Source organism: Gobio gobio, assembly GCF_949357685.1.
Source record: "Gobio gobio genome assembly, chromosome: 1".
Taxonomy (NCBI): domain Eukaryota; kingdom Metazoa; phylum Chordata; class Actinopteri; order Cypriniformes; family Gobionidae; genus Gobio; species Gobio gobio.
In genome coordinates, this window is record NC_137097.1 from 27,970,159 (window position 1) to 27,986,220 (window position 16,062).

A 16,062-nucleotide genomic window follows, 5' to 3' on the forward strand; every position below is an offset into this window, starting at 1 on the left:
GCGCAGAAGGGCATCCTTTTGAGATATCGGTGGGTATATTTTTATTAGTGTTTAAAATATTTAATTTACAACTAATTATATTAATTTAAAACTTAATTTATTTATTTTTAATGGGCAACCAGGGTAGGCTATATGACAGCCATCATAGCCTATATCCTGCCATACCCAGCTGATGCGAAGTGTATGTGAATTGATATCTACACAGGAGAAAGCCCTGTCTAGGCTCTGTCCCGGGACGGGTTTTGTCGAGCCATTGGTTAGTCTGATTGTTTTATGAATAAAAGACTAAATGTAGCTGCAATAAACACGTTAAGAATCCTTAGCAGCGCAGGACTATTATTCTGCTGTGCTGAACTGAGGAAGAACTGATGACGGAACAATTTGATCTTCGGCTGACCAATCAGCAGAAACGGGCGTGAGTGTTAATTGATGTCAAGCAAAACGGTGTGTGTTATTTTCTCTGCCAAGAAACTTCCAAAGCACATCATGTGCGTTCTCTCCGCGCTGTCCTGTGTGTCCCGCAGCTTTCACACAGATTGTGAGAGTTGGCCATCCAAACAAAACAGGCCAAAGAAGTGTATGGGAGATGCGAGGTAGCCTACATTCATTTATTAAATAAACACTTACAATAGCCTAGCCTATGTCTCTTTTACATGCGTATAGCCATAAGTGGATTTTAAATTTACAAGGTCAGTATTATTAAATTGCAGACAAAGATTTTGGATTGCTAGGTTGGTGCAGTAGGGGGCCCAACATCATATTCTTTCATAGGGCCCAAAATTGCTAGCGGCGCCCCTGCCTGCCATGCCCAGCTGATGCGAAGTGTAGGACTATGTGAATTTCTATCTACACAGAAGAAAGCCCTGTATAGGCTCTGCCCCGGTACAGGTTGTGTCGAGCCATTCGTTAGTCTGGTTGTTTGAAGAATCAAAGATTAAATGTAGCTGCAATAAACACGGCAATCCGTACAGCTGTAGCAGTGCAGGACTTTTATTCTGCTGTGCTGAACTGAGGAAGAACTGATGACGGAACAGTTTGATCTCTGGCTAACCAATCAGCAGAAAGGGGCGTATAATTCCCGCCCACGTCTATAAATCGAATTTTCAAGCCGTTTATTAATTTTCCACCACTGAACGAAAAACGAAAAATCAAGCTGAATTCTTGTTTTTCGTTTTGTTTAAAAAACGAAAAAACGAAAAAGGAGCCGTTTTTTGTTATTTAATACCCGTTTCTATAAGGAAAATCAAATGGCCAAAATATACACTGACCACCAACACATCTAATAATTTCTGTGATACATTTTCATTTTGCAACTTATAAAGCGTTAAAATATGTATTTAAATGCCTTCCGGCATGCACTATCAAACCCCTGCAACTGATCCAGAATGCAGCGGCAAGGGTGATCTTTAACGAGCCGAAGAGAGCGCACGTCACGCCTCTCTTCATCAGTCTGCACTGGCTGCCAATAGCTGCTCGCATCAAATTCAAGGCACTGGTGCTCGCCTTCAAAGCAACCACTGGCTCTGCACCAATATACCTAAACTCGCTCGTTCAGACTTACACACCCTCCAGGAACTTACGTTGTGCTAGTGAACAACGCCTTGTGGTGCCATACCAGAGAGGCATGAAATCGCTCTCACGGACCTTTTCCTGGGCCGTTCCCACCTGGTGGAATGACCTGCCTATCTCAATTCGTGCGGCCGAGTCTGTAGCCATTTTCAAAAAACACCTAAAGACACATCTCTTCCAGCAGCACCTGACCAATCAAGAATAGCACTTATAATTCTATTCATTTTCTGTCTGTCTAATTTATTTAAAAAAAAAAAAAACTGTCGTGTGTGTTCTGTGCTAGATTAACTGAGACTTGCTACTGCACTTGCATACTGTTGCCCTTGACTGTTCTAGTTGCTTCTTTTGCTCTCATTTGTAAGTCGCTTTGGATAAAAGCGTCTGCTAAAGGACTAAATGTAAATGTAAATTATAGGTTAAAACTAGTGTAGGAAATAGCAAATGTAAATTATATTTTTCAAATTGAATTATCATTTTGCTCCAAATGTTGCACACATGTTATGGAAAATGTACATTTAAATACTGAAATGCATTGCCATTTTGCATATTGCATTGCAAATTGAAAATTGCTACACTTAAGTTTCCATACATACATTCTCTTCCACTGAAGAAAAGTTAAACTTCCGGAGGTCTGAATATGGCGCTGACATCTTGCGCAGATTTGGGACAGAGTCTGCGCAGTAGTGACCTCAGGACCAGAGTCTGCGCAGTAGTGACCTCGGGACCGAATCTGCGCAGTAGTGACCTCGGGACTGGAGTCTGCGCACGCAGTAGTGAAGAAAAAGAACAACGCCTGATTCTGTAGCCCCGCCCACCGACTCGTGCACACTAACACAGGCCGACATGGAGCTAAACCGGATAGAATTTCTAAACATACCGCATAAGCTTCATTCGGATTCCAATATTATGAATGCATGGATGAATTTTATTTTTAATGAATATCCAGCTCACGTGGGGAAAGACATTGCGCGTCTGTTCTTTCATTTCACCGGATTCGTTTGTAAACAAGAGACTGGATTTGCTGACAGGATGAGATTAACCACACTTATGTGAGTAAAAATGTTTTTTATATGTGATAGCATTGCATTGTTACAGATCGTTTGATATCTATTGATTATGTGTACATGTCTAACTGAACATTAGCACACTGTCAAAGGCTGGAGAATCCTGTATTTGTGGTGTTGTTGGTTCATTGCGAATTGGGATCAGACTCGACATGTATGGGCCAGGGCTCTCAAAGCCCAACGTCCCGGGGCTGTGTGTTTTTCAGACAGATATTTGAAATTGACTCAACCCCCTCCCCCCTTAACGCCATCAGAAGGGCCAGTTGGAGTTAGAAGAACAAAAGAATGGCTGGCTGGCAAAATGGTTTTCGCACCTTTGATACAATGGGGGAAGTTCTGTCTGATTGGTTACTTTCAAATGTCTTACGGTTTGGTCTGATTGGTCAGTTTTAAAAGAGTCAGATTTGAATTTGGTGACATCAGGGAAGAGGATAAAAGAGGATTTCAATTGTAGCTCGCTCTCTTTTGGATTCTCTGGCTTTCTCTAGAGAGAACTGCTCTTTAGCTCTCTCTCTCTCTCTTTCTCTCTCTCTCTCTCTCTATCTCACAGGTAACATTTTAGGCAGAGGCCTACTATAGTATAATTAAGGGTTTATGTTTACATCTATTTGAAACTATTTTAAGTGTAACCATAACTAGAATTTGTGTTTTCTTTTAAAAGAGATTTATGTCTATGATGGAATTGACATTTTACATTTACTTGATTGTTAATAAATTGTTACATTTTTGATCCTTTCTGAATTAATCTGTAATTATTAACTATCTCCAATACGGAGCAGTATAATTGCAACAAAGGGTTAAAACGGAACGATTAAATGGATGATTAATTATCAAATATAAATGATCAAACAACCAGTTGGCATTCTCTTCTAAATGCGACAACTATGATAAATGGAGTCAGATAAAGAATATTATAATCAAATCCATCCTCCAGCTCAAACACTGAACGCGTGTGGCTTTCACCGCGGTTCGCTACCGATCCTTGGAGCGAATTCATGCGGTCTTACAGATGCATGGTTTGCGCTTATATCCACCGACCGGACAGGCCAAGTAATAAAAAAATAACATTTCAATCAATCGCAGGTGGATAAGAGATAAATCATTGTGTTTGTTTGATAAAGATATTTTGCGAGCTCTGTGGGACGAATCAGTTTGTTTGCCGTTTCTCACAGGCTTTCAAAACAATTGACCTATCGGTAAGCCCCGCCCCCCTTAGTTACTGTTGCTAACTCGGACAAACAAACGGAGTTGCTATATCTTACAATGACAGCTGTCAGTGTGAAAACCTTATCCCAAGACGTTTTTTGGACACAGAATGTAACGTATATCCCGTCCGAATGATGGCCAAACTTTACTGATGGTTTATCAAGTTTATTATGTCCTTTTTCACAAACAAAGCATAAAAAGTGCGCATTAACGTCTCATTCACAAACTATCTCTCTCCGTTGCATTACCATTAACATACACAGCAAATTACACAAAAACACTCATACAACTAACAGGAAATAAACATATACACAGAGCTTATGACTTTTCGGAGGTGCAGTTAATACCTGGTAAACTTTGTATCTGCAAAACAACTCAGATAAACTGTGTGCGAGCTCTCCCTTTCACGAACTTACCCGTAGACTATAATACCCATCAAAATAGGAGTCCTCCTTAGTAGGACAGATAATGTAGACCATAAACATATCTAAAATGAAATTAATTTACATATAACCAGTTTAATATGGAGAGGCACTGAAATGTAGACCTTCGTGTTTTTGACCTACAGTGTTAACGTTACATGACGTGAGAACAGTTAGTTATTTCGGTTTGTATGTTAGCAGGGACTTTAATCGTAACTTAACGAGAGTATGACAAACAGAAAATCCTCTCAGGATCCCTGGAATCAGTTTTACAGTACCTCAGGCACGACATTTTAGCATTTTTGTAGCATAAACAGCATCAAACCGATGAAAGCTTCGGATTTTCCAATGTTTTTCTATGGCGCTGACACCTAAAGATGTCCGAGTTCCGGTCCCAGCGCAACTGATACTCAACTGCTATTGGCTCATCTGCGTTCGAGGGCAGGGGCTTACCGATAGGTCAATTCCTTGTGTAGCCTACTCGCAGGGGAGCTGAAGCTCATTAAAAATGCAAACCTTTTAGCCAATCCTAGCCGTGGGCGTATACTTCCAAGTCTTCAGTGCGGCACACCCATCAAAACCCAGTGTTTCTTGAAAGAGCCTCAAAACCAGGGTAGAAAATAGCCTATTACTTATTCATTATGATGTTTTTGAATAAAAAAACCACACGGACGTCATAAGTTGACCTAGTTAACAGTATAAAAAAAAATTTAAAAGCTCCAATCTAAACTTATTTTAAAAAGGAACACTTGAAATGAAACCATCGAGAAAAAAATTTAATAAAATTACATCATCTTTGGGAAAAAATTATATGAAGTGTAATTTGATTGTTTAGTTTGTCTCGCGTCCATTAGAATACATGGAGGGGCGGGGGTTATAAGCTATAGAGACAAAGCGACACAGAAAACCGTGCCCAACGGGAGGATGGGGGGGGCACTCTCCATTGACTTTGTATTGCGTGAAACAACCTCCTTGTCATTTCTGACTTATAACAAAAAACAGAACAATGTCTAAAAGCTGATATGTGACAAAGTGTACAGCAAACAAGCTAAACAAAACCCAGAACCAAAAACCCAGAAGTTTTTATAAGCTGTTGACCCAAAAAAACGAGCGTTTAAGGACACAAAAGTGGATACAGGCAATTGAGACAGAGCGCGACATGTTATATTACACTGAGAACTACACCCACTAGAGGGGAACGTAATCAGCGACAGGAAATATAATATACCGTATTTCCTCAAATAAAAGCCGGGGCCTTTATTTACCTGAACTGCAGAACGTCACCGGCTTTTATTTGAGGCAGGCTTTTATTAGGGGCAGGCCTGTATTTCGAATTCCATCTATTTGAAAAAAATAATTGTTTCAAATAAACCGTTTAAAATGAAAAGCGATAGCGTTCCAGAAATAAATAAAAAAATTCCAGAAAAAATAGCGCCAAAATTAAAAAAAATCCCTGGAATCCACTGAACATGTATTTAACCATAGCAAAAGTAAATTTCTTACTTAAGTTTAGTTCCCTTTCAGTCGGTCACGTTCGACGTACGTCGGAACTGATCGACGAATTGGGGATCTGATTTCAGAGACCAATCTACTTCGAGTGTGTTAAAAACGAGCCAATGGAGATTGGCATGCGATTCACGCATTCCACGCACCGCCCCGCAGCGCGGGTATAAATAAGGAAGTGGAATGCTTGATCATTGCTTTTTTACTTCGGAGCCGAACAGTGTCATTGCTGTGTCTACGAAGAGTGTTATTCGAGTCTCGTGAGAAGGACTGCTGTTCCAGTGTTCAGCGGGTGGCCGCTTCAGAGGAGATAAAGAGCTGGCTTTGTTGGTTGGCTGGGCGCTTCCATTTCTGAGTGCTCACGCAGGCTTCTGAACTGAACTGCGTGAGCCGCGGTTATCTCCCTGAGTGCTTCAGCACTGAAAGAGCGGTTTTCCTTTTCTAAAAGAGCAACACGGTTTGACCCTGCGTCTTTTTCAAGATGTCATTCAAACCGTGTGTTTCTGGATGCGGTTGTTTCCTGTTCTCATTTGACGGCCACGATCTCTCTCACATATAAATCTCACAAATGTGAGATTGTGTTCGTGGGTGATCCATGCTCTCTCAGGAGAGCATGGTCACGTCGGCGCGTTGTTCGTCTCACCTTTCTCGTAAGGGCTTGAGCGTTCAGCGCGCCGTGTGCCGTCGGGCGCCGGCTGACAGCGGGGGTTGCTACGGCAACCTAGCGCGTCACTCGGTGCTTTAGAGATGCGCAGTAGAGACTATGAAACCTCAAACGGGGTTGAGTCCCTTTGCCTATTCCCCGATCTAGTTTCTTTTCTTGCAAAAGCCAGAAAAGGACAACTTTGGCTAATAAGCCTTGGTGACCTGAGGATTACAGTGGTGAGAACATGAGAACATGACCATGTCGGTGCGGTGTTCGTCTTGCCTTTTCATAGGGCTTGAGCGTTCAGCGCACCGTGTGCCATCGACTTCACTCTCTCACATGCCTGCTGGTAGCTTACAGATGGGATTGCTGGTCCTTTTAAAACAAGGGGACCTAGTGTTTCATTTGGGGCTCTGGCAGAGGACAATGTCAATTGCTGCATCGGAGAGAGGGCTGTTATGCGCTGGAAATGATGATTCAAGATTCAAGATTCAAGATTCAAGAGTTTTATTTGTCACATACACAGTTATATACACAATATACAACTGGCAGTGAAATGTAAACAGGTCCGCTCCATGGACAGTGCAAATAACAGTTACAAGAAATTAAATAGAAATAGAATAAAATTAGAATAAAAAGTATTAACATAAGTAGAATTATAAATAAATCAAGTAAAGATAAAAATAGGAAATAAGATAAAAATAAAAATATAAAAAATATGTGGATATGATAAGTGAGATAAACTGTAGACTTAAAATAAGTGGTTAACATAAAATATATAATATGTATATATAAAGAAGTATAATGTGCAAGGTTTATTACAGGTTGTTACGCAGTAACAATAGGGACGTAAAGTGCAGTGCAATTGCAGTATGTGGATGTTAATGTTAAAAGACTGTATGTTTATGTGTGTGCGGGGGTGAAGTGAGTCACGTGACTGAGTTCAGGAGTCTGATGGCCTGGGGGAAGAAACTCCTCCTGAGTCTTTCAGTCTTTGCCATCAGGCTATGATGCTGAGTTTCCCACTATAATGGTGTGTGCTCTTGCTGAATCAGATTCAGAGTTGACAGCCATGCTTTCCCGGGTGGCTGAGGCTTAGTGCAACGCGTAAATCGCCTTGCCTACCCCCGTGCCTTTTTTCCAGGATGGGCATTGGAAAAATTTGCAGTATGGAACTATTTGGTGTCAAAATTTGGAACACCAAAAGGGCCACAATCTGTATAAATTTTTCCCTCTCTCACTACCCTCTGTCCTGCATGCATGAGGGTAGTCCCGACCCAGGGGTTATGCAGGAAATGCGTCAGGCGATGTCCACACTAGTGGTCCAGGAACCTGGGGCTAAACCTGGCAGCTATGCGTGAGTCCGACTAAGCTAACTAATGCCCAACCCGCTCAGGGCTTGCTAGTCTACAAGCAAGCGTAAGGGCAAGCGGCCCTGAGACGGGCAGCCCAGGGGGAACAGGAGCTGCTCCAAGGGAGTGGGTGTCCGCACCCCTTCCCCACCCCTTCCCCCCCGACTGGTGTCAATACTCTGGTACCCACATTTTCAGAGCAGTTTCCTCTCTCCCTGGGCACCAAGAGGGCCAGGTTGGCAGTGTGCGACGCCCCTGGGCCTTGCCACTCCTTTCCTCCCCTACCCTCGCCAGGGGGCAGCAGTATGCGGCTCGAGGACGCCTCCAGGCCTTCTCCCCCACACTCTGCCCCACCCTGGAATACTCAGACAACACTCCGGGCCGCCTCCGGGCCTCACGAGTCGGGTCTGTCCACCTCGCTAGCCTACCCCGGGTACGTCTGTGGTGCCGTTGGTCCCGCTTGTTCGGTCTGGCTACAGCTCCCCAGGCTGTCTCGCTGGCTCATCCGTACCATCAGACTCGGCTACGCAATTCAGTTCGCTTACCGGCCTCCCAAGTACAGGGGCATCCTCTTATGTGGCGTTCACACCGGACGCGATTTGCGCGAATAATTCGCGCTAATCGCGCGAAGGTGGACGCGTGTACATTTTGAGTTTACTCGCGCGAATCGCGTGTGACATTCACTGCACAACAGATGCGAATTCGCGTCATGGGCGGGGCTTCCGCCAGCAGCTCGTCTCGTTGAGAAATGGCTGACATGGGCTGTGTTTACATGTCTTTTTTTTTGTTCATATCTACTGTTAATGTGTGACAAAACGTAGTTTTAAGACTTTTTCAGTCGATAATGTAGTTGTTTAAAGCTCAAATCTGTGGTTTATTTACATAAAGAGTGCCTATTTGAACATTTTATCTGCCGTTGTCGGAGCTGTGAGCTCCAGCGGACAGCGCGCTCAGCGCACGTGAAAGCCGGCGAGGGCAACCTTTCCTCGGCCAGTCCTTCTGCCGTCTCCCGCTGGCTCTGATGTCTCTGTGGTGTGTCTCGAGCTATAATTCGTCTTGTAACGGCCGATCTTTGGTCTCATGGATCTATAATTTGTTCCCTGGCAAATCGTTTAGGCTGAGGGCAAAGATAAGTTTCATTACTTTATATTTTTAGGCTATAACTGTACGTTGCAGTTGTAACGTTAGCCTACTAGCACTGACTTTGAATGTTTGACTGCATTGTTGCTTTGTTTCATGTATAGCTTGTTATACATTACTGATACTTTTGTATTATTGGTCATACATAAACTTGCATTTAACAAAAAGAGACTGGGTTGTGTTTCATGTAATTTAATGTTATCACAGTGATAATCATATTGTCTGAACCAGATATCAATATACAGATTTTCTCTTCATTGTTGTCACTACTAGAGCAAGCTCCTGATTGGTTAACGCGGCGCGAAATATCCGCCAAAGTTCAGATTTTTCAACTTGAGCGTTTCGCGCGAATCGCGCGTTCAAAACGCTCAAGTCGCGTCCTTCTCGCCGCCTCAATCGCGCGAATCGCGCGAATCTCGCCGCCTCATTCGCGCGAATCGCGCCGCAGAATGCCATTTCGCGTCTCTGCATTGACTTAACATGTAAATCACTCGCGCGAATCGCGCGAATCGCGTCCGGTGTGAACGCACCATTAGCCTCCGTGCGAAGCAGCGATGCTCAGGTCTTGCGGTCAGAGATCGATGACCTACTGGCGAAGGACGCGGTCGAGCCGGTTCCTCCAGCCGATATGAAGGCGGGGTTCTACAGCCCCTACTTCATTGTCCCCAAGAAAGGTGGTGGGTTACGGCCAATCTTGGACCTGTGTATCCTGAATCGGGCCCTGCACAAGCTCCCGTTCCGGATTTTCGAATGCATCCGTCCCCAAGATTGGTTCGCAGCGATCGACCTGAAGGATGCGTACTTTCATGACCATTCCTATGCTTTGCGTTCGAGGGGAAGGCATATCAGTACAAAGTCCTGCCCTTTGGGCTGTCTCTGTCGCCTCGGGTCTTCACAAAGGTCACAGAGGCAGCCATTGTTACGCTCAGAGAATGCGGCGTTCGCATCATCAACTATCGCGACGACTGGCTCATACTCGCCAAGTCTCGGGAGCAGTTGTGCAAACACAGGGACATGGTGCTCAGTCACCTCAGCCTGTTGGGCCTTCGGGTCAACCGAGAGAAGAGCAAACTCTGTCCCACACAGAGGATCTCTTATCTCGGTGTGGAGCTGGATTCGGTCAGCCAGACTGCACGCCTCACGGAAGAGCGGGTCCGGTTGGTGTTGAACTGCTTGAATTCGTTCAAAGGCAGGACAGCAGTCCCACTGAAATTTTTTCAGAGGCTCCTGGGGCATATGGCATCTGCAGCCGCGGTAACGCAGCTCGGATTGCTTCATATGAGACCGCTTCAACACTGGCTTCATGGCCGAGTCCCGAGGTGGGCGTGGTAGAGCGGCCAGTACCGGGTACCAGTGACTTCTTAATGCCGCCAAACTTTCAGCCCGTGGTCCAACGCTTCGTTTCTCCGGGCCGGGGTGCCCTTAGAACAAGTGTCCAGGCATGCTGTGCTCTTCACAGATGCCTCCTCCACAGGCTGGGTTTTTTTGCAGTTTCAGGTCTGTGGACGGGACCTCAATTGCATAGGCATATCAATTGCCTCGAGTTGTTAGCAGTACACTTGGCACTGTGCCGCCTCAAGGGGCCACTGCGTGGCAAGCATGTACTGGTCCGTACGGACAACATTGCAGCCGTTGCGTACATCAACTGTCAGGGTGGTCTACACTCCCGTTGCATGTTCCAACTCGCCTGCCACCTCCTCCTTTGGAGTCAGATGCAGCTGAGGTCGCTTCGTGCCATTCACATTCCAGGTGCGCTCAACCAGACAGCCGACGAGCTCTCACGGCAGCGAAACCTCCGGGAGAGCGGCGACTCCATCCCCAGCCGGTCCAGCTGATATGGGACCTCTTCGGAGCCGCACAGGTAGACCTGTTTGCCTCTCCGGACTCGACCCATTGCCAGTGGTACTATTCCCTGACCGGGGGCACCCTCGGCACGGATGCATTGGCGCACAGCTGGCCCCGGGACCTGCGCAAATATGCATTTCCCCCAGTGAGCCTTCTTGCACAGACCCTGTGCAAGGTCAGGGAGGACGAGGAGCAGGTTTTGTAAGTTGCGCTCTACTGGCCCAACCAGACCTAGTTCCCAGAACTAACTCTCCTCGTGACAGCCCCTGCTTGGCCGATTCCCCTGAGGAGGGACCTTCTTTATCAGGGATGGGGCACTCTATGGCACCTGCGTCCAGACCTCTGGAAACTCCATGTCTGGTCCCTGGACGGGACGCGGAGGTTCTAGGTGGTCTACCACAGGCAGTGGTGGACACCATCTCTTCTGCTAGAGCCCCCTCTACGAGGCGCCTCTACGCTTTGAAGTGGAACCTGTTCGTTGAATGGTGCTCTTCCCACCGGGAAGACCCCCGAAGGTGTTCGGTTAGTGTCGTGCTTTCTTTCCTGCAAGATGGGCTGGAGCGAAGGCTGTCTCCCTCCACCCTCAATGTGTACGTCACAGCAATAGCGGCGTATCACGACGCAGTCGAAGGTAAGTCCTTGGGGAAGCACAACCTAACCATCAGGTTCCTCAGAGGTGCGAGGAGGCTAAATCCTCCTCGTCCAAACTCGTTACCCTCTTGGGACTTGGATCTTGTTCTCCGAGCACTTCAGAGCCCTCCCTTTGAGCCTTTGCAGTCTGTGGAGCTTAAAATCCTGTCAATGAAGACAGTGCTTCTGACAGCATTGGCTTCCATCAAGAGGGCAGGGGACCTGCATGCACTTTTGGTCAATGAATCGTGCCTTCAATTCGAGCCGGACAACTCTCACGTTGTCCTGAGACCCCGGCCTGGATACGTGCCCAAGGTTCCTACCACTCCCTTCCGGGACCAGGTAGTGAACCTGCAAGCGCTGCCTTCGGAGGAGGCAGACCCAGCCCTGGCTTTATGTCCCGTCTGCGCTCTTCGCGCTTACGTTGACCGGACTCAAAGCTTTTCGGAGGCCAGCAGAAGGGAAAGGCTGTCTCCAAGCAAAGGTTAGCCCACTGTATAGTGGATGCCATCCTCTTCGTCTACCAGTCCCAAGACGTGCCTTGCCCGTTCGGGTTGTGAGCACACTCAACAAGGAGTGTTGCTTCCTCCTAGGCGCTGGCTCAAGGTGCCTCGCTGACAGATATTTGTAGAGCCCCATATGTGTATTCTTCCATGGTTCCAGCTACCCTACTTGGCTAGCCCCGTGTCTTTTCCTTGACAGAGCTCGCTCTGTCGTCTCTGGGCGTGTTCTTTCCCCCCTGGAACCAGGCTGGAACCACCCCAGAGACTGCCATATGTTGCACTACCCTGCCAGGTTAGTCCTTATGTGTATTCCGCCACCAAGCCTTCCACTGAAGGATGTGGCTCCGCAGCGTACCATCTCCCGAGACGGGGACACTTTCCCAGCGTTATCCAATATTCATACTGAGTGGGTCTTGCAGAAACAGCAGTGACTGACCTCCCTGCTTGGAGCCCTGACTTCCATACCGTCTAAGACGGTCCAGTGCACTCAAGCAGGACGCTGGAAGGGCCAGCTTCCTGGCGTTTTGGTAGGATCCCCAATTCGTCTGTCATTTCCGACGTACGTCGAATGTGACCAACTGAAAGGGAACGTCTCGGTTACGTATGTAACCCTCATTCCCTGAAGAAGGGAACGGAGACGTACGTCCCGTCGCCAGGTGCTGTGCTTCCGCTAGGGGGCTGAGTCACTAGTTCGGCTCCTCAGCAGAGAAAAGCAATGATCAAGCATTCCACTTCCTTATTTACACGGTGCGTGGAATGCGTGAATTGCATGCCAATCTCCATTGGCTCGTTTTTAACACACTCGAAGTAGATTGGTCTCTGAAATCAGATCCCCAATTCGTCGGTCAGTTCCGACATACGTCTCCGTTCCCTTCTCCCTTCTTTTAGTCTCCCTGACTAAAGTTTTTTTTTCTTTTCTAGTAGGCTAGTTCATTTAAGCCATTGTTCACGCTGTGCCGCCACCTCCGCCTCCATGTCATTGTCTGTTATAGGCTATTTGCTTGTTATTTATTAAATCCGGGCAATTTGGTTGATAAAACATACATTAAAATTAAGATACAATTTATACAAAACGAAATTCACTTTAAACTAAGGCTTTTCTGATATATTTGTTGTTCTTTCGTGTTTTATAGACTCGATATTAACACTATCATTTCGTTATTTTACTACAACTAATGTGCTTTCTATATTCCATGTGAGGGAAAAAAGCTTCCTTCCACTTAAGTAGAGTTGTGTTCCATTAAGCATTTTTTATTTTAATATATATCTCTTTACATAAATATTATTTTCTACTTAAAAAAACCTATAATTTCGTTATTTTTCTAACCCAACTAATGCGCGCACTTTTCTCACTCCGTTATGGAGCTATTCAATTTTGATTTTGTATATTGTTTTTTAAACGTTCGTTCGTGTAGTTCAAATGACCACTTTACAATATTTCAATAACATAATTTATTTTGAAGCCTATGCTGTGTTCTTGTACAAAATAAAATATTTTAAGTTAAATGCAGAGTAATGTGTAAAAATGACAAGAGGCTAAGAGATTGTCAAGATCAATATTTGTGTATCCTGCCTGACACGGTATTTTCACAGACTAAAACACGTCACCTCTCTCATAGACTAGGCCTACAGTATTTAAAATAGCATATATGCATCAGTTATATTCTCAATTTAATTTACAGAGCAATCCCTGCAAAGTATTTAGGTTAAGTATAGAAGAGACCAGGATTAGTGTGCGTCGCACTCGCAAGACTCACAGCGGGGGGCGATGGTCAAGATGGTTTCGCTCCTTCGGCACAACCCTACTGTTCATTACGATTAACTTACATGCACATTAAATGAAAGGAAATTATTTTTCCCAGCCTTAATTTAAGACCGGCCTTTATTTGTTTGTGCTGGCCACGCCCCCGGCCACTATCAGAGGTAGGGCTGGGCAATTTTATCGATTCTACGATATAAATCGATATTTTTTCTCCCAAGAAAGTATCGATTTTTAAGCCACGAGTATCGATACATAAGTCCCATTCAAATCCCCGTGTTTACCCCCATTTGCGTTGCAGGAAGAGCGATTTGGTCACCCAGCCGCTAGTACCGCTGTAGAGCAAGTTACCCGTACTACTAACTTTACACAGACGCCGACGTCTACCTCTTCTTGGTTACGGAGTCAGAGCGAGGAGATTAAAAAAAATGGCGGCGAATATAAATCCAGCGCCTTCATGCTTAAAAGCAGATGTGTGGGAGCACTTTGGGTTTAAAAAGAAGAAGGAAAGCGACGACTTAGACTCAGGGATCAACAACATGAGTCGCCCGCAAGGACCACACGAGTTGCCCGCGGGTCTGTTCTAAAAATAGCTCACCATAGCAGCTGCGTTCAGTCGCTTCCGTATTGATTTAAGCGCAGGGCTCCAGACTGAAGCCGAATATATACTAGTGTCTGTAAATAATAAACTGCAAAACACTATTTAAATATTACTCCTGCATGTTCTGCGTCTGTGTGGATGACGAGCGCCGCGCGCGCACTCGCTCTTGTAGTCTCTGCCGACATGAAGGCATAAACCGTCACTTCATGAGAATTTACCGTTTCATTTGAGAAAACTGGCTGCGTCTCATTCTGCTCCTGGTTCAGTAGTCAGGGCACTGATCAGGACACAAGTCAATGGGCTGAGCCCTGACTGAACTAGGGAGCTGAATGAGACGCGCACCCACTGTCATATCATCATGCACACAGACACTGGTAATCACGGCAACCCGTCAAAATAAAAGTTCGGTTTAACGTGAAGAGATTGACTACAGATTGTAGCCTACAGTAAATTTAGCTACGTCTCTATGTAATAATAATACGTCTCTACTAATAATAATAATTATTAAATAAATAATACTAATTATATAATTATTAATGGTTGCTTATTTTTCACTTGATCTTTCATTTATAAACAATGTTTACTTTTAAACAGCATACAGCCTTTACATGTTTATGTATTATTTACTTATGATTATCATCATATATAATAAAACATTTATGTAAAAAAAAAAATAGTGGTATTGTACCGACTACTGGAACTACTACTATACTCTTTCAGTTGTAAAACAGTTTGGATAGTTGTTAATATGAGAATTATGATGCATTATTTAAGAGTTTTAAGTATTATATAACATGAGTAGCTCTCTTTGACTTTCTTTTTTAAAAAGTAGCTCTCAAATGAAAAAAGGTTGGAGACCCTTGACTTAGACAAAGCATCGCGGTTGGTTTGCAAGCTGTGTGACACAAACGTGAAATACTCTGGAAATACTACCAAATGTCAGTGTCAAGCTAAAAAAGCTGTCAAAGAAACTGTTCAGAACAGGCCACTTGCTGCAATTTTTAAAACTCCATTGTTAATTGCAATACTGCACTTTATTTACTTTTCAAAGGCTTGTAAGCTACAGTTTGCACTGTTTCAATAAATGGAACTAATTTTCTCAACACATCTTTGATTCATTTTGTCCAGCATTTGCAAGCTGTAGACTCTCTGTCCCGTCAGAGACATATATTGTGTAATTGATGATTTTAGTTTTCAGTTCAGTTAATTCAATCCAAGTAAATGAAACACTCATAAGATGTCACCAAATTCACTCTGTCCCCTTTAAATCTTTCAGAAAATGATGTAAGTGTTTCGAATTATATCGAATCGTATCAAATCGTATCATTGGCTGAATATCGTGATATATATCGTATCGTGAGCTGAATATCGAGTATCGTATCGTATTGTGAGATTAGTGTATCGCTACAGCCCTAATCAGAGGCCCGGCGTTTAATTGACTACAGGCTTTTATTTGAGGAAATACGGTTTAAAACTGACATTTGGATATTTGACTTAAATGTTTACTGCACACATAGGCACACTGAGTGTCAGGATACCAAAATGTACCCATTCTTCCTGCTAATGCCTCACGGTTTTCTTTTTTGCTCTCCTTTTTTGGGGTCGACAGCTTATAAAAACTTATTTCTGGGTTTTGTTTAGCTTGTTTGCAGTACACCCTGTCACATAGCAGCTTTTAGACATTGTTCTGTTTTTCGTTATAAGTCAGAAATGACAAGGAGGCAGCCTCACGCAATACAAAGTCAATGGAGAGCGTTGGATTGTTGGATTAAGCATATTCACTTTTGCTAAAATAAATGCCTCCATACATATTGTGAATATA

At 44.5% G+C, this 16,062-nt stretch overlaps 2 protein-coding genes across 2 annotated transcripts in view; one reads left to right on the forward strand and one right to left on the reverse strand.

The window, feature by feature from the left end:
• Positions 1-7,083, forward strand: part of proza (protein Z, vitamin K-dependent plasma glycoprotein a) — a 229,740-nt gene extending 222,657 nt beyond the window's left edge. The window contains exon 10 of the transcript XR_013817939.1: positions 6,893-7,083. The gene's annotated coding sequence lies outside the window, so the exon portion shown is untranslated. The remainder of the gene's footprint in view (positions 1-6,892) is intronic.
• iqck (IQ motif containing K) overlaps positions 1-9,819 on the reverse strand; it is a gene marked incomplete at both ends in the record, with an annotated part of 88,648 nt that extends 78,829 nt beyond the window's left edge. Inside the window, one exon of the mRNA XM_079807586.1 lies at positions 9,755-9,819. Within this exon, the coding sequence (XP_079663712.1) occupies positions 9,755-9,819 (65 nt within the window). The remainder of the gene's footprint in view (positions 1-9,754) is intronic.
• Positions 9,820-16,062: the final 6,243 nt, after the last annotated feature.